A 20,963-nucleotide genomic window follows, 5' to 3' on the forward strand; every position below is an offset into this window, starting at 1 on the left:
TTTCCCTCGGAGCCACACTGAGTCATCACTGAGAACATTTTGCCCCCTTCTTCCAAGATGGGTGGGGACGCTTCAATATGTGTGGTGTGTTTTGTGCTTTTTATACACAAATGACCCTCGCCTGTAATGTCAGGACAGACATTTAGACGCTTCTGTTTAAAAACATCCCTCCCTCAGATTCAACTTTGCTGTCACTGACCGAGAGGTGCTGCTGTGGTTGTGTTTTGCTGTCCCTGCATCAAACAGGAAAGTATCACATTATTTACAAAAACAAAAGACAAATCAAGGCAATATATAACGTAATTAAAAAAGACCACCCAATCTTAATTCTGTCAAATATTCACTTTTATCGGAAACGGGAGTCCAGTTATCAGCATATGGTTTCTTAAAAATAGAATAACATCATATAATTAATAAGCCATAGAGTGAATTACGCTAATGGGTTAGTAACTGATGTAAACAGTTTTTACGTAAATTCCACTACCTGTACGCCGGTAATTACGGCGCAGGTCACGTGCTATTGTTTAGAGCAGGAAATTCGGTTACGTCTTCTGGAACGACACACAGCAGCTGCTGGGACAGCGTCTCTCTCATTGATGTGTATGTGGCTTTATAGTGACCAGCATGACAGCGGGGAGGCATGCTTCTCCAGTAGAAATGGAATTTGATTATCAGTATGCGTAGAGGTGGAAAAAACAAATCCGACACGCATCCAGCTGCTGCTGCTGCTAGCTCGCTAGGTAGCTAGCCTCTGTAGCACGCCATCCTGTGGGGAACGAGCTAACCGTGGCTAGCCAGTCGCCGTCTGGCTAGCTACAGTTAACCTCCACGACGTGGAAGTTGATAATTACCTGTACCTGGCTGCTAAGCCAGCTAGTTACCTACTTTTGTGTAACGTAAAGGGAACAAAATGGAGCTGTTCCAAGCCAAAGACGACTACATTCTTCAGAGCGGAGACCGTGCGCTGTGGTGCAGCCGAAAAGACGGGACCATGACCGTCAGACCTGGTACGTACTGGATGACAGCTTTCTCTGCCGCAGCCGGCCATTTACCTGAAACTAACATTTGGCAGTATTATCTCTCAGAAGGAAATGAGAGCTGTGTATTTCTTGGCCTGTTGGAATTGACAGACTTTATTTTATTGATGCGTTTTTCCACCATGTATGTAAAACGCCTCCGCGGGTTAGTCTTATCTCTCAGTCGTAACCGTTAATTCAGTCGTTCACCTCTGAAATAAACCTCGTCTCAGTCATTGAATGGCCCTAAATCGTCCCGCTGCGTTAAACACGTTTGGAAAAGAAGAGGCAGAGTTTGCTGAATGCGCCTAGTCTTGAAATCTTCGTCCTAGTTGTCATTCCGGGAATGTCAACACCTCAAACAGACTGCAAACTTCGTGCTCTGCCTCTTATGTTACTCACTGAAAAGTGAATTTGACCCTTTGGTTCATCCTTGGACCAAACAGACGTCCTACAGGACTGAGAGAAGGTGAAAACTCACAGAAATGTTGCTTTCATATACTGTGCTTGATACATGACAGCTTCATAGATGTACCATTGCAGTATGGCGAGAGTTATTAGGAACCTATAATGCCATTGTGATGTGTAAGAGCATGAAGGGACAGCACAGGCAGGTTCAGACCAGCATGTTAGGTGTCACTGAAGTCTGTAAGCAGCTCCTGGCTTTATGCTTTGGCCACATTGCAGAAGTGAGTCCTGCAGCTCATCGCTGTGACAAGTTATTGGTAATACTTTCATACTGAGTGAAATACTGAATGTGGGGAATCGCACATTCACAGCTGAAGTGAAAGAGCTGCTGAACGAAAAGAAAACTTTGATTAGAGTCCACGGCAGGCTGTGTGTGTTCGTCTTGTATGGCTGTGCAGCCATCCTGAACAGGTTTTTAGTTGCACCACTCTTTCATTATTTAATTGGAAAAAGGGTTTCCACTCCTCACTGGCTTTCCACTCCACTCTCAAGCACACAGCGAAGTGTTTCCATGATATTACACTTCCTGAGTGTGGTTGTGGTATTATTTTTATTAGTATAAAGTTTGTTTTTTTTCTTTGTGAGACCTTCCCTGTGGGGCCCTCACAGCCTGTACATGGAATTCTCAGCTGAGTGGAACAGGAAGAGTCATTGTCTAAGACTGCCTTCAGTCGATGTCCTCCACCCGTAGCCACACCCTTCACATTTTTCCAATTTTCTCCACTGTGTTGTTTAATCGCTCACCAATGCCAGGCATTCCAGTTTCCCTTTTAGTCACTGAGTTTGTCGACTGTTGTGACTTACTTCAAACCCAGCCTGGTGTCTGAAAATTTTACTGAAACTGAGACACTTCCTTCGTTACAATGACACTTGATTGTTTAAGGTGTAGTCGCTGCACTTTCCATGCAGAAGTGCTTGAAGAATAACACACCCACGAGAGTTATACAGATTTACTGAGATCCCTCTATCTATAGCTTGCTACCCCGCTGAAAACTCAAGACAAAGCCTTTAAGTCTGTGAGGTTAAGGATGTTTTACTCAGCATTATAAAACAAGTTTTAGCGTGGCAACAGGGAATCACACAACCATGACTGTTTTTAGGTAGACATGCTTAAACCTTTCAAGAGATAACCTTCAGCCTCAATAAGCAAAGTGGCTTTTATGGTCCTGTACTTGCATACAGTGTGTGATGTTTGATCCTGACTCCTGGCGTATCTCGCTGAGCTGCCTTGCTACACCGATGCGCTGATGTTTCATCTCCATATTTCTTTATTTCAGCGACAGACCTGTTGTTAGCTTGGAATCCGGTGTGTTTGGGTTTGGTAGAAGGCGTCATTGGCAAGATACAGCTTCACACAGGTAAGTAGAGGATGGAAAACATTTGATTTGAACATTTCACCCCCAGCAGTTTTTTTTTGTTTTGTCTTTTGTGCAGAGCTCACACAATCCTGCCAGTATTTTCCATCTGTGTGCACTAGTCTGAGTTACCAGATCATCTTGTGCTTAGTATGTCTCTTACTCACAAGGGAAGGTGTGAATTAGGGTGTCAAAGTGATTGTGTAGTTAGGAGGATTAGTGAGCTGATGGTGATGATTTAAATAGATGATGAATTTTGTTGATGGTGTGCCTCTGTGGGCTTCAGGATAGGAAGTTTGACGTTAAACATTATACTCATCACAAGAAAATCTATGAACAATTATATTATTCTAGAGATTCAGATAACCATGGTTTAAATATTTATTTACCAGATGTCTTGTGTTACCTTATTAAAATAATCTCCAGTTAATGGCTGGTGTGCAGCTGCTTTCTTCACACCTTTCAGAATGTGGCGAATTTTGCACCCATGACGCAACTCCCCCTTCTTCTCTCTGCTCTTGGCAGATCTTCCTCTCGGCCTCGTATTAATCCGACAGAAAGCTCTCGTGGGCCATTTACCGGGCAACCACAAAGTCTACAAGATCACCAAGATAGCTGTCATTCCTCTGTCTGATGAAGAGCCTCAGGAGCTTGAGCTGGAGGTGTGTATACTAATACTGTAATGAGACATGTGGAGCAATGCTCACATGCTTATGTTTGAATTATTGCACCCCCCCCACCCCCCGGACAATCAATATGAGAATCCTGATTTGTTATTTAATGTATCCAAGAATACCATGTATGCGTAAGCGTATGATTCATCTCTGATGGAATGACGGCAGTGCAAAATGAGTTGTGGATTTTTCTTTCATTTGAATTAAAGGTCAGCTTTATTTTCACCCACATTTGTGGTTTGAAAATTAATCACAGACGTAAAATCACTGTTATTGATCGCAAAGGAAGTTGAATATTGCTAAGATTTCAGTCTTTCAGGGGAGCTTCATGGACGGTGAGACAGAATATTTTCAAGTGAGTAAACATGGAGGAGGAGGATCGTTCCTGGATAGACTTTTAGACCCCATCCTGTTGTGCATTGTCCTTGTGCTGCAGAATGAACAGTCCACCCCTTCTGTGCCTGTAAATCCTATAGATCAGTGTCGCTGTTAGATTGTTTACTGCTTTAGTTTAGGAAAATCAGAATTCTATAGAGTACTGCATTGTTTTTGGCTATCTGTAAAGGGTAGTTTTTCACTTGTACCAAATTCTGTTATAAATATCAGCCGTGCCATAAGAGATGAATTTGATAGAGGATCCTCTTTTTCAGCTTTGCAAGAAGCATCATTTTGGAATCGACAGACCAGAGAAACTGGCCCAGTCTCCTGATGAGTCAAAGTTCTTGATGAAGACTTTCAGTCAGATCAAATCTAATGTGGCTGTGCCCATCAAGAAAAAGGTATTTTTTTGTTGTGCACTTTATAAAAACGCTTTCTGTCATCTTCAGCCCCATACACTACTTTTCCTATCTTTTGCACCTTTCAAGGCTTTAAGGTTTTCATCGGTTTTTGCTTTCTTTGCTTTGTCATCTTAACACTCTTTTGTATCCACCTGCCCAATCCAGTATTCCCCTGCCTTCCAGGTCAAGGAGAACAAAGAGAAGGAGCGTCTGGAGAGGCGGCTGCTGGATGAGCTGTACAAGATATTCATGGACTCGGACTCTTTCTACTACAGCATGACCTACGACCTGACAAATAGTGTGCAGCGTCAGGGAGACTCGGACAAGTCCAGCTTACCCCTGTGGAAACAGGTTTGGAGAGAAACACATCTCACAGCTCGCCTCGCTCGTTGCCTTATTTTTGAATTGTTTTTTACATATGCATCTGATTGACTGTTTTTATTGTTTGTGAAAGGTGGATGACCGTTTCTTCTGGAACAAACACATGATCCAAGACCTTATTGACCTTCAGGTAAATTGGTTTTTAAGGAGCACTGCTTATTGTTTGTTTTCTCTCATGGCAGACACAGACGCAGTGTTTCTCTTTGTGAGCTCAAAGAGCGCAGCTGACCCTGCTGCGTTAGCGTGGCAGTTGCATGTGCTGATAACTAGCAGAGCTTTATCAGAGGACTATGAAAATACGCAGTGAATAGAGGGTGTAACTGCTCTGAGATATAAAAGATTATTTACTTTGGTGGATGCAAAGTGCTTTCTCAACTACCTGGAAACTTTCTGAATGCACAGGTGCCAGAGGTGGACTTCTGGGTGATACCAATCATCCAGGGCTTTGTACAGGTGGAGGAACTGGTGGTGAACTACAATGAGACATCTGATGAGGAGAGGAGCAGTCCTGAGACACCACCACAGGAGGTCACCTGTGTTGATGACATCCATCCCCGCTTCACTGTGGCCCTGATCTCCAGGCGTAGCCGCCACCGCGCAGGTAGAGCGATGGTTACTGTCAGTTTGGACTAGAAAAAAGGCTTTAAATATCTATATATATCTATATATAAATAAATACAACAGTTTTTATGCTCTTCAAGTGAAGCATGATCTGTGGTACAATAAATGATCTGAATAGTGTTGACGCTCTCTCAATACCCAAAGGGATGCGGTACAAACGCAGAGGAGTGGATACCGATGGCCATGTGGCTAACTATGTGGAGACAGAGCAGTTAATCCACGTGCACAGCCACACTCTGTCCTTTGTGCAGACTCGTGGCTCAGTGCCCGTCTTCTGGAGCCAGGCGGGGTACCGCTACAATCCCCGGCCACGCTTAGAGAAAGGTCAGTAGAACAACATTATCTTGCACACAGTGTTATGGAGAGGGTTTTATCAGAGGCTTTGTGAGTACAGTGGGCCTTTCACGTCCAGTTTTTTTTATAGTTGTCCCTTAAAAAAGATTTCATTCAGTATCAGTCTTCTCTTATGCTTTCACGCATCTGTCCAGTGTATTTGAGCTGTGTCCTACATGTGATACAAATATAGTTATCTTTATCTGTAAATTTGTTTTACCAGCTGGCATTGGGAGAAATAAGAGTTTGGATTATGGGGAATTTGCTGTATGTTCAGGTGAATTAATGTGGGAGAAATTTATGGATATGAAAGACTGTTTCATTTGTGCACTGACATGGTTGGTTGGTTGACCTGAGATGGCTTCACTGTCCTTCATGCTTGATGTACTTATGTGAGCAGATTCTGCATGACATAGGATGCACTGTATAAAGCTCAGTGAATGTAATGTGAATTTAAATTGCAGTGAACTTATATATTCAAGTAAGGACAAGTTGAGCTGAACAAGTGTATGCATATTTTCCCTCATGTTTCAGGAGAGAAGGAGACCATGTCTTACTTTGCTTCTCACTTTGAAGAACAGCTTAAACTCTACAAGACGCAGGTGGGTTTGTTTTGCCCAGGTGTATGTTTGGGTATGTGGTTAGCATGGTTATTGACTGTTTGCACGCGTCAGTCTGGTGTTAGGATTGTTATTTAAAATGTATTACCACTGTGGTTGCTCTGCCTTCTAGCAGACAAACTAGACACGATTTGGTGATGTTATTAGTATATTTCGAAGTCAGTTTGAAAATATATTGAGACAGATTTTTAAAATCGTGCCAACAAAAGTTGCTGTTGACGTGCAGAGAGAAAAGATGCTGCTGCTATGTAGCAGCTTTGTGTTTTAAGCTTTTAGCTGAACTTTTGCCCTTTTACAGATCCCAAACTCAAACTTAGTCAACCTTGGCCATTTGACAAGTGATTTAGGTGATTTTGTTGTCCTTCATTTAACATTTAGAGCGTCAGCGTGTTTCCAAAGAAAGGAAAACATGTTACACACAAGACTCACTGACAGCTTTTTATCGTTTCCTTCAGGTCATCATTAACTTAGTGGACCAAAGTGGACGGGAGAAGATAATTGGTGATTCATACCTGAAGCAAGTCCTGCTTTACAACAACCCAAACCTCACATACGTTTCATTTGACTTCCATGAACACTGGTAACATACACTTTTGTCAGTTGCGTAACTTGTTCATGAATGTACTCGAAACAATCTGTTTCATACTGCTGTGCATTTACTTCCCCTTTATGCTTCTTATGTCCTGTTTCACAGCCGAGGTATGAAGTTTGAGAATGTGCAAATCTTGACAGATGCAATCTCTGATATCATCACTGACATGAAGTGGGCCTGGTACGTGTCATGTATTTTGTATTTTTTAGGGAAATGATAACATTAACTCTTCTTCATCTTCACTGAGGGATGATTTGTTTTGTTGGAAAGCAGTGAAGCACCAGTGGGCTACCATGTGTCTTGGCTATCCTGTTTAAAGATCTGAGTCTGGCTGTGAATGCATCCTGTGATGAATGTATCTTCCTCTGTCAGGGTGGATCAGGCCGGAGTCATCTGCAAGCAGGAGGGTATCTTCAGAGTCAATTGTATGGACTGTCTTGACAGGACCAACGTGGTCCAGGCGGCTGTTGCTCGGGTGGTGATGGAGCAGCAGGTGAGATCTGTTCCTTGTCTGGATCCAGGCAAAGAAACAAACACACTTTTCTCACAACACATAACATTTGTCATTATGTACGTACTGCTTTCTAAATTTGATTTCATTTTCTAAATTATATCAGCATTAGTAATATAGAATAGTCAACATCCTCATGAACGTCATTGACTTATTTTACATGACTGCTTTCTAAAGCTGTGATTACAAAGTGCGTTAGTAAAGTTGCAAGCATGATTCACAAGATTCATTTAGCATCATGAGTCCTCATCTTTGTTAGTTTGTAGGCTTCTGACTTTGTGTTTGTACAACAGATTACTGACATCTGCATGTATTTGCTCATCAGATTCCACACAAATGGCAGACTTTTGGTGTTCATACAGCAATAACAGCAGAGATAGTAGAACAGAGCTGTTCTAAGCACCAACACGACCATAGTTTATACACCCATAATCTTTTTATCTTACTCCATCATATTCATCTTGGATTACATTTAATGAGCAAATACAAGGGCAAATTGAGCAGTTCATAAAAATGGATACCGGCTGACCTCTCTCGCTGAAGCAGTGCAAACAGAAAGAGAGACATCAACCCGTGCCCTGAGTTTTAGCAGCATCATCATGAAAAAAAATGTCTCTTTTCTTCCTGCAGCTGAAGAAACTGGGTGTGATGCCTCCAGAGCAGCCTCTGCCTCTCAAATGCTACAGGATTTATCAGATCATGTGGGCCAACAATGGAGACACCATCAGCAGACAATATGCAGGCACAGCAGCGCTGAAGGTGACATCATTGTCTTTGCACGGACATTCACGTCTGGCGAATGCTTAAACAAACAGTAGTGCAGAATGCCGTCATCATTTGGCACAGTCAGCTGTTCAGAAGATAGCTTGAGCTGTAAGACGTAAGCTGTCTCTAACAGGACTCTGCAGTAGGTTAAACACATCAGAATGGCAAACATGGACTGTGTCTTCAGGACTTTACAGTGGATCACAATTCAAAGCTAAATCAAAACACATATTAAAGACACGGTGTGATGTTTTTCAGGGCGATTTCACCAGGACGGGTGAAAGGAAACTGGCTGGCGTGATGAAGGATGGCGTGAACTCAGCCAACCGCTACTATCTGAACCGCTTTAGGGATGCTTACAGACAAGCAGTCATCGGTACAGAAAAGCAGACATTATAACTTTATGCATCCATCTGGACCCATGTTGTCCCAAAGCTGATCTTTGATTGACTCTGAATGCTCCTCCTCTCCCTGCAGACCTAATGATGGGCCTGCCAGTGACGGAGGACCTCTACTCCATCTTCAGCAAGGAGAAGGAGCATGAAGAAAAAGAGAAAGAGAGCCAGAGGGGAGCACAGGAGCAGGTCAGCCTCCTGCTGCAGACCTACATGCAGCTTTTGCTGCCTGATGACGAGAAGTTTCATGGAGGTTGGGCCCTCATCAATTGTGACATGAGGTTAGTGGCTAGCTGCCCTGTCTGATTACTTACTAACTTAATACCATCAAGGATATAGATGATGAGCAACTTTTGTACTATTTATACTTTATTTCAGTACTTTCTAAAGAGCTCTTTTCTTGATACTGTCCTCATATTTCCCTCCAGCCTTGTTGATGCAACCAACAAAGATGTGGATGTGCTGCTGCTTCTGTCTGACAAAGCCTATTACATTGCTTAGTAAGTCCGACTTCAAATCCACCAATTTTCTTTAAAATTTGTTCTTATAGATTCACTGATGTTTGCGTTTATTTGGTTGCAGCTATGATGAAGAAGCAGATAAAGTCAACCAATACCAGCGCCTCAATTTAGAGGGTTTGGAAAAGATCGAAATTGGTAAGTAGTTAGACTCAAAGCAGAAGTGAGGGTTTTTGTACTCACTGAGTCACCCAACACTTCCTGAAAGTGTGCTTAACAGTTTCTCAGTAACCTTTTAGCAATATCTCCGCTGATTATGATTCACGCCGAAAATGGAAGTTACAAGTTGCGTTTTCTTTTACAGGTCCAGAGCCGACTCTGTTTGGGAAGCCAAAGTTCTGCTGCATGCGTTTGCATTACAGGAATGAAGAGACGAGTGGATACTTTCACACACTGAGAGCGGCCACGCGAAACCCTGAGGATGATGGAAAAGGTAGGATGGAATTCTTTAAACAAAAACTTTCCAGGTCATAAACTCTACATACTGTGTACGGATTAAGACTTACATTGTGATACATTTCAGACACGTTACAATGCATAGCTGAGATGCTGCGCATAACTAAACAAGCCACAGGACTGGATGTTCCTGTGGTTGAAAAGAAGCTGGAGAGGTGAGAACTAATGTCTGCTCAGTAAGATGATTACAGTAATCTCTGTCTCTTTTTCACGTACTTGAATGTCATGAAGAAAAAACATTTTAGCTATCGTAGCACAATGTGAACTTTCAGACAAGACCTTACATTGTTTGTATGTGTGTTCCAGGCGGCAGAGTAAACCTCATGAGGATATAATGGGCATCCAGAACAAACCTGCTGACCAGGTCCAGGGTAGCTCTGGCCTGGCGCAGGGCAAAAGTTTCCTCCTCAACAAATTCTCCTCTCTCAATCAGAAAGTGAAACAGACCAAGACAAACGTAAACATTGGCACCTTCAAGCCCCTCGGGAAGCTGGGCAACTTCTCTAAGCCTGATGTGAAAGTCAATTTCCTGAAGCCAACTATGCATGTGAACCTGTGGAAGTCGGACAGCAGCTTGGAGACATCAGATAACCCTGGCACGGGAACCCTAAAAGATATCGGTGACGACCACTCTGAAATCTCCTCTGACTCTGACTCTTATAATTCTGACCCGGAGCATCCGTGTTCTGGTTCTTTAGAAAATGTGGACTATGTGCTGCCCAGCTGCGGCATTGTAGCATCAAACCCACGACTGGGCAGTCGCTCCCAGTCTATTGGTAGCGCGGAGCTAAATATCCCCTCTGTTATCCGGGTCACTGGCTGCGACGGGAAGCAGGAAAGCCCCTCTCAAGTCAGTGATGACAAGTCCCCAGGGGCCGCCTCTGTGGCTGAAGAGGCCATTTTGATTGACTTTGGTACTCCCATTGATGCCTACTGCCACCAGTTTATCCAGGATGCACAGACCAAACCTGTTGAGGTGTTTGGAGAGCAGCCGCCAGCTGCTGTCCCCCGAATCAACCCCGCGCCGCCCGTGCAGAATAAGACGCCAGCAGACTCAAACAGGCAGCCAAGTTCAGAGCCGCCACAGCATCGGCAGGAGGAGCCCCAGCTCCCCAGGCCATCCCAGCTCGACGTCGAGTCCACTACCTCCAGTTCCAACCTCCTCTCCGTCCAGAAGCCGAGCTCTGCGGCCTCGGGAAGCTCTCAGAGGAGTCTGAGTTCACAGATGGAGGGCAGCCTCGGCCCTTCACCTGCCGACAGCAACGGCAGCCGAGTGGTGTCCCCCTTTGCCAAGATCAAGAGCTCCATGGTCCAGGTGGCCAGCCTCACTCAGGCCGGACTCACCCAGGGCATCAACTTTGCTGTGGCAAAGGTACAGAAGAGCCCAGAGCCAGACACTGTTAACGAAGCCCAGGAGAGTGAGCTGAGGGCAATGTTTACGCAGTGCCAGACCAGGATCATTCAGATCTAGTGCTTTCCTTGTAGCAGGATTTTGTAGTCACACGTCGTGTTGAAACTTCCTGTATGGTAGCAGTAGCAAAAGCTTGCACATAGCGTCACTACTTGGAAAATAAGTGCTCTCTAAAATGTCCCCCTCATTTGAAATTGCCCATGTTTATGACAACTCTTGTACAGAACTTAGAAATGCATCCTAAAGCCCAACAGTGACCATGTTTACATGCACATGATTATGGAGCACTGATTGCCTGGTCCATAAGGGACATTTAGCTCGTATCCCTTTTGCCATCCAGCCTTGTGCACTGATTGATTTAAGTGTCAGATGTCCTCTTCTTTCTTTTATGGCTTAATAACCAATTGTCTGTATGGAAATAGCAGTAATGGTGATACGATGACATTTCTGATGTAAATGTCTCAAAGCATTAGTCCTTATTAGATAGGATGAATATAACAGCGGTACATGGGGAAATAAGTCTTCGAGGAATCTGCTACAATTCCCGTGTGTCAATGAGAACATTTGATTGAAATGGGTGTATATGCATCCAGATCATTAATCACTCCAGAAATACTGCCACTGCTAAAGCCAGGTGTTCTGTAAGTTCAGTTTTCTTATCATATTTCAATGATATTCTCATTAGGATTTCCATAAGAGACATTAACGAAGACATAGGAAGCTGTTTAGGTCATGTACTCCCAGAGTGGGATGCAGAGTGTTTTTGTGCATGTAAACATGTCACTATCCTTCGTGGAAAAAGGAAAAAGTTATTTTACCCACAGTGCTTGCATGTGAGGTTCATGGTAACAACTGATATTGACAGAAGGCAGGTAAACATGAGCTGCATGTTGAAAGACCAACTCTGACTTTATCATGTACTGTATGTTTTCCTGTATGTGCAGGCCACTCGTTGGCATTTGTGATATAGACCTCGTAATTACCTTCAATTTGTAACAGTTGTTGTAGACTCCAACCAGATATCTTTCGTGATTCTCCAAGGTCAATTCAATGTTGACCCCTACCCTTTGTATAGCTGTCAGAAACTATCCAGACGACATACCGTACGTAGTTATCCGATGTAATATCAATGTTGTCAAGTGTAACTTAGAAGATATACCATTTTAGACATAATGACTGCACAAGACCTTAGTAAGAGTCATCTGGCTGTCGATATGTACAGTGAGTATTGTCTGTTTATCTGTTCCCTGAGTAGAGCCTTCCCTTAAGCTTTTTGTAATGATGGTAGGGTGGCAGCTTGTTCAAAGAGGTGTCAGTACTATATTTTGAAAAGAAGGCCCAGTACTGTCAGTGCTCAGTATGAATAACCAGAAAACTACTGGTTGGGGTTGTTTTTGATAGATATCTATGAGGTGAAATAACTATTCAGCTTACACTTGTTCTAACGAGCGATGAGGGTTTGTTTGAACGGAGCCCTCGGCCAGCGTTGTGCATTGACGTTGCATGTTTGACATGAAGTTGACATGTTTGAGACAGGAGAGTAGCATATAGTAGGTATATATGCAATTGCACCCACCCAGTCATTAGAAACACTGACGCTTTATGCACTCCCCAAACTGAAAGCATATTTGCCTTAACAGGGAATTGAAGTGGGATTATGTATATCAGGTATTTATGGCAAAATCTACCTTTTTAAGTCCATTCTAACATGTTACATTTGGTGTACTGTATAAACGATCATGTTCAGGGTTACTGTATGGCATCAGGCTTTACCTTGGGATATTTCACCTACTGGCACATACATTCTCCATGGAAATGAGCCGGCTTGTGTGTTGGCTGTGTGTATGCACTGTGCAGTATGTGTGAGTGTGTGTTGGAGCATCCCCGCTGCTGGTATTTAGGAGCGCTCGCCCTAGTTATTTTTATGTGCTATGAAGCCGTATATATTGTTATATTGTTCTTTTTTTTTTAGCCTGAGGAAGTGAGGGTTTGCCTCATCAGTCGCCCGTTAAACTCCCACATGACCTTGTTACAGTCCCACAGACAAAATGAACCATGGCCACCTTATCCCAATGCTGTGTATGTCGGTGTCTGTTTACAATAATAATCTGGTTTGCTTCAGGCTGAAATATCCCAAGATAAACTCACACATTTCATATTTTTGTCTTACATTTGCCTGTTTTCTGCATTCAGCTTGCTCACCAGCAGATAAGGTGTGGGATACTTGTATATTTTATCTGAGTATAATTGTGTTAAGTGAGACCGTAGGCTGCTTTGTGGGTGCTACCTTATATAGTTATTGAACCTGCTGATAGTGCGTGGTGCTGCCAAAGCTTTAAGGTTAATAGCTGTAATGCAAAGTTTTAATGCAGAGGGTAAAGGGCGTTTTTTAAACTTCACTTTAGGATTGCAAACACTGGAGCAGTTCTCAAGCAGAGCAGAAGCTTATTCTAAACTGGCTGTATGACGCTAAACGAACAGTGATCCTCAACATTCCTGATAGAGACCACAATGCTAGAGTGCTGGTGTCTGGTTTTTATATGCAAAAGCTGGCAGTTATATTTGATCCTATATTTGCTGGGTGAGATTTTTCTCCTTTCCCTTTGTTTACACCAAGTGCTTTTGCAATCACCTCTTCATTTGTTGTCTGTGCTTGCCCTTCACTCCCATTAGGACCCCAGACCATGACATATAATCATGTGACTCGGTCTTATAACATTTCATTTGCACTGTTTAAGCACATTTTCTAGCATTAGTACCATTCCATCCGAATGTCTGTGGTCATATCGCTCCTCTTTACCAACTGACTGCTGTCATTGTTTTCCACAGTGTACTGAGATTGTATTGTACATTAAAGTATCCTATTTATTCTTATCCTCTCTGGGTGTGTTACTTGATAACAAAATGCACTGTACACTTTTCGTTTAGGAAGATATTCTATTGGAATAAAAAGTATGTGAGTGAACAAGTGTTGCAAGAGGTTTATTGTCAAATCCATTAACAGGAAGTCTCCAAGCCAGCCGGTCTGCTCTTTATATAAGCTGGCAGCTGGTGAAATGTATACTGACTCAAGGAGGAAATGCATTACAGGAGATAATCCTCCAGACCTCATTACTTTATTTCCATATTTTAAGGTTAAAAAAAAAAATCAGTTTTTTTTTTTGTAAAGTTTGGTCTGCAGCAACAATGTTAGGAACCCCAGAGCCGGCTGTGAATTTAAGGCAAAGTAACGATACACACTGAGATGTTACTGCACGTACAAGCTGCAACCCATTGGTCCATTAAGTGACAATATATGTAAATCTTATCTGAAACTCAGTACGGTTAAAAAACAACATGAAGTATTTCTGGCATATGAAAAACATCTTTATTACAAACGTCTTTTTTTGAAGTATCAAAAAGAAAAACAAAAGCCGTCTCATTTGTCTGAGCGATCACGGCTCGTTGCCGTTGACACACTTGTGCTGCTCCACCCGGCTCCTCCGCAGCGCGTCCATGTGTTTGGCTCTCAGCCAGCTGTCTCTGGACAGAGAGGTCTGTCCCAGGCTCAGACACAGCAACCTGCCGGCAGAGTCACAGTCAGCCACGTCCCACTCAAACACACTCAGCCCGCAGAAATGAATGCTCTGAATACTGTGATGACTGCTGAGCATATCTGGCATTTTCATTGTTGGTCATAATGACTTATTGTTGTGTTTATTTAACATGCTGCCTTTTAAAAGAGTGGATAAAAGCTTATATAAACTTTATCAGCCCACCTCGCCACAACCAGCATCCTGTGGAGGTCCTCTGCAGATACGCTCTGGGGGTCGTCCTTCCTCATGTCTACAAAGTCGTCCTCAACGGACTGAGGACACCAGAAAAGCACAAGCACTTAAAGGACAGCAATGCTCATGTACCGCTGGGTACGTGAAAGAACAACGAACCTGCAAGCAACTAGAGCCACGTATTACACTGATGTCATTTTAACATCAACCTCCAGATGTGAATAAGACAGTTCTTGCCCCCTTTCACTCATTTCTGTGCAGCTCAGACTGAGGATGACAGCACGTCTCACCTTTGTCATTTCATCGGAGATACTGTAGTCTAGCTGGCGAGCCATGCTCAGGTACAGTCTGAACTTGTTCAGCTGCGGCGAAGCCTGCGAATGCATGTGGATGCTGCTGAGATACTCCTCCATGTGGGCTGGGGTCACCTGGGTCTGGAGGTGAATGTGACAGTCTGACTGTGGAGTGAGAGAAAGACAAATATTGATGCTGTGCCAGGGAACAACTGTGTATCGTAAAGCTATTTGCATTTCTGGTTTTTGTTCTACACGTGTTGCTATGCAAAAGTAGGCCCTGCCCGCTGTGTGCACGCCTCCTCTGGCATACTCTCAAACCTTCATGGCACACCAGACAGGAGCAAAGCCTTGGTGAGCTGACCGTGAAGCATCTGATCAGCTTGACCCCCCCCCACCCAGCTGCTCATCAGCCGATAGTTATGCAGTGTCACCACAGACATCTACTCCTGACTTCTAATCAACCCTGGGAGTTGTTTACAGCGTGCTTCCCCTCGCGGCAGGGCTAATAGATGGCCGAGCCTGACGCCTCTCTCAGGATTGTTCCTGTGGCACACAGCTGCAGCCATGGCAACCTGTTAGACCAACACACAGGAATAGCACACAGCACATTCCTCGAGCTGTTCGCAACAGAGCGAGACATGGGCTAAAGCTGCCGGCTGTAGGGCTTGCTGCGGTCCACCAATGGTGGCTGAGATGACTGCGTGACGCCGGCTGGAAACAACCTCCAGCGTCAGACGCGGCTCGCTCTCATGAGAGGCTGAACGAAACCTGACCCTCCCTGGCCATGCCGGGGAGGGTAGGTCGGTGGGGGTGGGTCAGTGGTGGGCAGGGGTGAGTTTTCGCCCTGCGGTTGCACGCCTCATCCCTCTTTGTCCTCACCGGTAGAAGCGAGCGGCCCTCTGACGCGATGAGCACGTTAATATTGCAGGGGAATTCCATCTGGTGGTAGTTAAAGTCATAATCAACCTTCTGCCACGAGATCAGGTTCCCCAGGGCCGTGACGTTACGCACACCTACACAACAAAAACACACACAGACGAACGTCCAACCTGGTTAGTGTCAGCTCAGTCAAAGCGTACGGGCTGCAGAGAGGGCATCAGCTGCTCAGTTGATCCTCTCAGTGTCGTCCCCTCGTGGCTTCTAGAAGCCTCACCTGTTGTGTCCAGCTGTCCCTGCTCCAGCTGGGTTTCATCCAGGAAGAGGGAGGTGTTTCTGGCCAGCTGCAGGGCTCCACTCACTAGCCGATTTGCCACATAGTCCTTCTTAGGCACCAGCCGCATCTGGTTCATGTTCTGGAGGCTCATGCCCAGATAATACGACTGCACGGGGGAAAAAAGAAACTTTCAGTGTCTTTCATTTCAATCAGACACATAAATAGGTAAACCTGGCAGTTCTCGCGGTTGCTTGCAGGGGCAAAGTTCACTCACACAAGGCACGAGCTGCTGGATGATCTGGTAGAAGCGCTGAGTGTACGAGGCGACATTGGGACAGCCGCTCAGGTTCAAGGTGAACTTGCCCAGTGGGAGAACATCCCGTCTCGTGTACCTACGGGACAATCAACGGCACAGTGAGATGAAAAAAGAGGCTCCTTTGGCTTAAGCATGAAGCAACAAAACCTTGACAGACTGAATTTCACATACACGTTAGAAATGAGATGCAGAATGAGGTACTCGGCAGCCAGGGCGTCTCCCAGAAGGATGTGAGTGAAGTACGTGAGCAGCTCCGCCCTGACGGAGGCCATCTCGCCGAGGGTCGACGAGAAAACTGAGGAGACAGAACAACGAGTTAAAACAAGTCCCCACGGCTTCTACGGGCATGTGTGCTTTAAAAGCTTCACCGTGGAAAACGACGACATGAACCTCGACTTAATGGCCCCTTTCTTCTGCTTCCTCATACAGCTCGAGGGCGACATGATAATGTGACTGTAACGAAGGTTTACGCTGCCTGTTTGTTTAAAACAGGGTTTTCAAACCAGCAGGAGACCGCTAATGTTTCGCATTTCTGCTTCATAAATTATTCACCGATTTTCTCTTGACAGACAAGTCCATTAGCAACAAGTTGAACGTCTCCGCATTTTTATATGGAAGGAGCTGAACTCAAGCTGTGTACAAATAACAGCATCGCAAGACTTAAAAAAACAGGCAGAATTAATTTAGTCGTCTGGAAAAAGACCATTTGTTTTGTAAATGACTTCCAGCTATGAATTTGTATTTAGCTCAACCTGACCAGCTTGGCTACTGTTCAGTCACTACGTTTACATGCATACTAATACTCCAAGGTACACGGCCTCTGTCTCGCCTCCAGTTTGTAAGGCTGTGGTCGAGGCACAGGCACAAAAGACTTGGATATCAGCGGGATTTTAAATGTGCGCCAATATCTCTACGCTGACCTTTTCAAGAAAGTGGTTGAACTAATGAAAGTCATTACTTATTTCATTATGTTAATGGAGTATGCATGACTGCACGTAAATGGGAGTATTCATTCACATCCATGTGGACAGTTTAGCAGGAAAATAGTCTTTTTGGAATAAGGGGAAAAAAGTGAATATATTGTGCATGTAAGTGTAGTCTACACAGTGTGTAATACAGCACGATGAGCCGGAGCTCAGTGTGGAGTCTTTTTTTTTTCTAAGCTGACATTTTCTCTACTTTTGTAGCAGCTCTTATAGCAGTAAATATTTCCCTGGCATTGACAGTCACATCCACAGAGCAGAAAAAGAAAAGATACATTTGGTCATCGAGCAACAGTCATGCTCCACTTGTCCTTACGGGCACTGTTGTCCTCCAAGGTGGCAGACGGCAGCAGGGGGTTGATGTGTGGCAGCGGCCTGGCGTAGAGCATGTGGAGGCGAGGAACAAGCGAGGCCGGCGGGCTGTGCACTCTCTGCTCTTCTGCTGTCTCCATGCACTCTGCAGGGTCCAGGACTGATGAGGAGGCGTCCCTGTGTGGACAGCACGAGAATGAGCACCAAAACAAGCGCGTCACCACCAGAGGGAGATCCTGTCTCCAAGTGTGCCTTACTTCTCGTCGGCCAGAGCGCTGAGAGCAGGGCTGACAGAGAGGATCCCGTAGACCTCCAGCGTGTCGTTCAGTTTGAAGCTGTCCCACTCCTCGTACACCTGCCAACAACACGCACCTTTTAGCTTCTGTTCTACACTCAGAGAGTCTGCCGATAATGGCAGTATCGTCTCTGAAATCACCTCTTAGAGCAAACGTTTGAAGTGAGATGAATCATCCACTAATAAACTCTTAAAAATCCAGGTTACAGCAAATGAGGCCATAAGAGAAAAGGTGCCAACCACGCACCTTGACGAGGCAGGAGGGGCCTTTCTCTCCCGGTAGGGGGAAGTTGAGATCGAGATGGGAGGCGGACGCCGTCTGGCTGGAGGGAGCTTCTGTTTCCTGCCGCTTACAGTCACCATTGCCGTGCTGGTCTGTGGGGCCTTGAGGGCCTGCAGTGAGAGGGGGAGCAGTCTGCATTAGGTTTCTTTGATGCATATAAAACATCTTTGTGGGGAACAGGACAAAACATAAGACTCCTGTCTCTCAAAACACTGAACAGACAATGCTTGTGTTTTGCACTTCGCTATGTATTTGTCCAGGCTCCTGTAAACTGCACTTCATACCCGTATGTGGCTCCCTCTGCTTCTGCGGTTGTGTGTCCATGTCATCCATGTCGTCATCATCTTCCTCGTAGCTGCGTTTCTGTCTGGTCGGCGCATACGAGGTGGAAGGAAGCACCCTCGCTTGGCTAGAGCTGGCATAGCTGTACGGCAGAATTAAGGAAAGCTAGCGAGCAGGATTCAAAAATACTTCCGACACCAGTTGGGCAACATGTGACAAAATGCCGGCTCTGAGCAGCAATGCCATCAGGCAGGTCGGTCATAATCTGGACAAGAGGAGGATATCTCTTTCACCCAGGGATTTTCTCCAGGGATTGGCACACAGTAGAAGGTCTGTCTCTCTGCAGTCACGGTGTTTCTGGAGTTAAAATCCACCTGGAGATAAACACACGCTGCGATTAGCAAAGCCGAAGCTGAACGGAGGTATTTTTGGATCTCTTGATTGATTGGGCAGAGGCGGACTTACCCCACATTCTGTCACATCTTTGTACTTCCCGCATCGCAACACCTGGGAGCAGTCAAACAGTAAAATAAGATGATAACATGACGACACATTATCAAATGCAAAACATCCCGCACTGGACACACGACAGAGCTGTACTCATGCAAATAGCTGCACATGAGAGAACAAGGAAGCGCTTACTTTAGCCTTTGTAGTTGGATCAACAGTCTCATACACTCCCATGTAGAACTCTGGATCGAACATGTCTTGGATTAAGCAACGAAACTTCACCAGGCTGTTGGGCTTCAGGTAGTGCAGAGGGACATCGTTCAGAGATGGGACCTGCACCGAAATGAAGATGGCGGGCATTAACCGGCAAGTGTGCTGAAGACGACACTATACAAGCATCTTTTGCACCTCTGTGGAATTTATATGCTAATCGGATCCCAGAGCTACATTACCCAGGTGTGAGCGTCCTTCTCTTTCAGCTGAGCTTTAAAGAATTCAACCGCCTTCGCCTCCCATCCAGAGTTTGGATTGTTCTGGGAAGCAGCTAAAGCATCAATAAAAGCATCATGTTATAGATCATTTTAAGTAACAGACACATAAACTGGTCATTATTATTACCCATTACTGGTCATGTTAGTTAATTCTAACACAAGAAAGCTGACAACATAAGGATGGAATAAATTAAAAAGTCAGTTCAGAGTATAACTGTGCTGGTATGAAGAATTTCCAACAATTTATCATTTACATTTGTTTGAGATGCATCCAAACAGCCTCAGCATCAACTGGCCCAGTATTTGTTGTGTGTGAAATTGCCATTTTTGTGAATTTTCTTTGTATGACTGTCAAATTAGTAACAGAATTAAACTATAATGTTAAAAATGTTTAAGTTACATATCATTTTAAAAGTTGCTAGGCTTAAAACCTTACTCAGTCTGGCCAAAAGTGACTTATTTAAAAAACATATCAGAATTGTCCCATTTATTGATGAGTAAGAAGACTCCACAATGATCACTTTTACAGAATATAACTGTGCATCCACAAGCACTTCAGACATCACTGCTTGCTTTTGATGGTGGCACCAATTTTTGACAACCTCTGAAAGTTAAGACATAAATGTCACATAAAACTTTATCTGACCCTTGTGAATGCATCCAGAGAAGTAAAAATGAAACAACACAAGACTCTCTATGGACCCCTGAATGCACCATGTTGTGGATTTTCAGTGTACACTCGGGTCTTCAGATCAAACTACACACCCGGCACTGCTTCTTGTATTTAAAAGTATACTGGTATGGTTACAGGCTGCAACAACGCAGCGTTGGCAATTAAAGCCCGCGGAAAACGTTAATTTTGAGAAACATTTCTAAAGCATAGGGAAAACACGGCTAATGTAAAGTACAAGTAATGAGCGTGGTCGTTAGCATGGTACGTAGCCATCTAGCTAACAAGCTAGGTTCACGCGTTAACGTTGGCTGTCAAGGAGTGAAGTTCCGGTGTATGTCTTACCAAACATCCCTTCAACAACACTGAGAGGGTTGTTAATCCAGTCATGAGTGGAAGGCATCATTGGCCAGTGACAAACTCCCGACGTATATAAAATACAGCAAAGTAAAATCTCTGTGAAAACACTATTTTGTTGACTTTCGCAGGCACAGGACAGCAGAAGTGAGGGCGGGAAACTTGCGTCACCAGTCGCAGAGTGTAGTTCGTTTGTTTTTGAGACGGGGACCAACCGGAGCGCGGAGCTATCACACTGACTGAATTACTCACTGTACTGTTCAGCATGCTGAGTACTCTAGTTTTGATTTTAAGTTAGCGGTCTAGTGAAAATCAAGATATTTACTTTGTATATAAAATTACTCTCCATTAAGAATATCGCTTTGTTATTTTCGTTCATTTGAAATAATGTCACATTGTAGGATCGCCTGTAG

General features: G+C 44.3%; 2 protein-coding genes across 3 annotated transcripts; one reads left to right on the forward strand and one right to left on the reverse strand.

Annotated features, from left to right (window-relative positions):
- The first annotated feature begins 535 nt into the window (after window positions 1–535).
- Window positions 536–13,769, forward strand: inpp5f (inositol polyphosphate-5-phosphatase F). 2 transcript variants are annotated; one of them, XM_076742668.1, is made up of 20 exons: window positions 536–1,007; window positions 2,762–2,842; window positions 3,365–3,501; window positions 4,164–4,292; window positions 4,476–4,643; window positions 4,747–4,803; window positions 5,076–5,274; window positions 5,439–5,618; window positions 6,162–6,229; window positions 6,703–6,827; window positions 6,942–7,019; window positions 7,212–7,332; window positions 7,981–8,109; window positions 8,374–8,491; window positions 8,593–8,791; window positions 8,939–9,010; window positions 9,093–9,166; window positions 9,333–9,461; window positions 9,552–9,639; window positions 9,791–13,769. In XM_076742668.1, exons 1-20 carry the CDS (start codon window positions 911–913, stop codon window positions 10,953–10,955), a joined length of 3,414 nt encoding a protein of 1,137 aa, XP_076598783.1. In that variant the 5' UTR covers window positions 536–910; the 3' UTR covers window positions 10,956–13,769. The 2 variants fall into 2 exon arrangements, with proteins under 2 accessions (XP_076598783.1, XP_076598782.1); XM_076742667.1 differs by having other exon boundaries at window positions 547–1,007; window positions 4,458–4,643.
- Window positions 13,770–14,216: 447 nt separating this feature from the next.
- mcmbp (minichromosome maintenance complex binding protein) lies at window positions 14,217–20,716 on the reverse strand. The gene is made up of 16 exons (XM_076742669.1): window positions 20,539–20,716; window positions 19,485–19,576; window positions 19,225–19,365; window positions 19,048–19,089; window positions 18,866–18,956; window positions 18,585–18,725; window positions 18,265–18,410; window positions 17,980–18,077; window positions 17,727–17,899; window positions 16,599–16,722; window positions 16,386–16,503; window positions 16,112–16,277; window positions 15,838–15,971; window positions 14,953–15,120; window positions 14,654–14,742; window positions 14,217–14,456 (listed from the first exon to the last, which is right to left on the reverse strand). Exons 1-16 carry the CDS (start codon window positions 20,597–20,599, stop codon window positions 14,330–14,332), a joined length of 1,911 nt encoding a protein of 636 aa, XP_076598784.1. The 5' UTR covers window positions 20,600–20,716; the 3' UTR covers window positions 14,217–14,329.
- Window positions 20,717–20,963: the final 247 nt, after the last annotated feature.

The sequence above is a fragment of the Chaetodon auriga genome, chromosome 11, assembly GCF_051107435.1.
Source record: "Chaetodon auriga isolate fChaAug3 chromosome 11, fChaAug3.hap1, whole genome shotgun sequence".
Lineage (NCBI taxonomy): Eukaryota > Metazoa > Chordata > Actinopteri > Chaetodontiformes > Chaetodontidae > Chaetodon > Chaetodon auriga.

Excerpts from the sequence above, each read along its gene's own strand:
- inpp5f (XM_076742667.1), top strand. The coding sequence starts at position 911 with ATGGAGCTGTTCCAAGCCAAAGACGACTACATTCTTCAGAGCGGAGAC. Across the intron at positions 6,828-6,941 it reads TTTGACTTCCATGAACACTG|CCGAGGTATGAAGTTTGAGA; the intron begins GTAACATACACT and ends CCTGTTTCACAG. Across the intron at positions 7,020-7,211 it reads ACTGACATGAAGTGGGCCTG|GGTGGATCAGGCCGGAGTCA; the intron begins GTACGTGTCATG and ends TTCCTCTGTCAG.
- mcmbp (XM_076742669.1), bottom strand. The coding sequence starts at position 20,599 with ATGATGCCTTCCACTCATGACTGGATTAACAACCCTCTCAGTGTTGTT. Across the intron at positions 19,090-19,224 it reads ATCCAACTACAAAGGCTAAA|GTGTTGCGATGCGGGAAGTA; the intron begins GTAAGCGCTTCC and ends GACTGCTCCCAG. Across the intron at positions 18,957-19,047 it reads AAGATGTGACAGAATGTGGG|GTGGATTTTAACTCCAGAAA; the intron begins GTAAGTCCGCCT and ends GTTTATCTCCAG.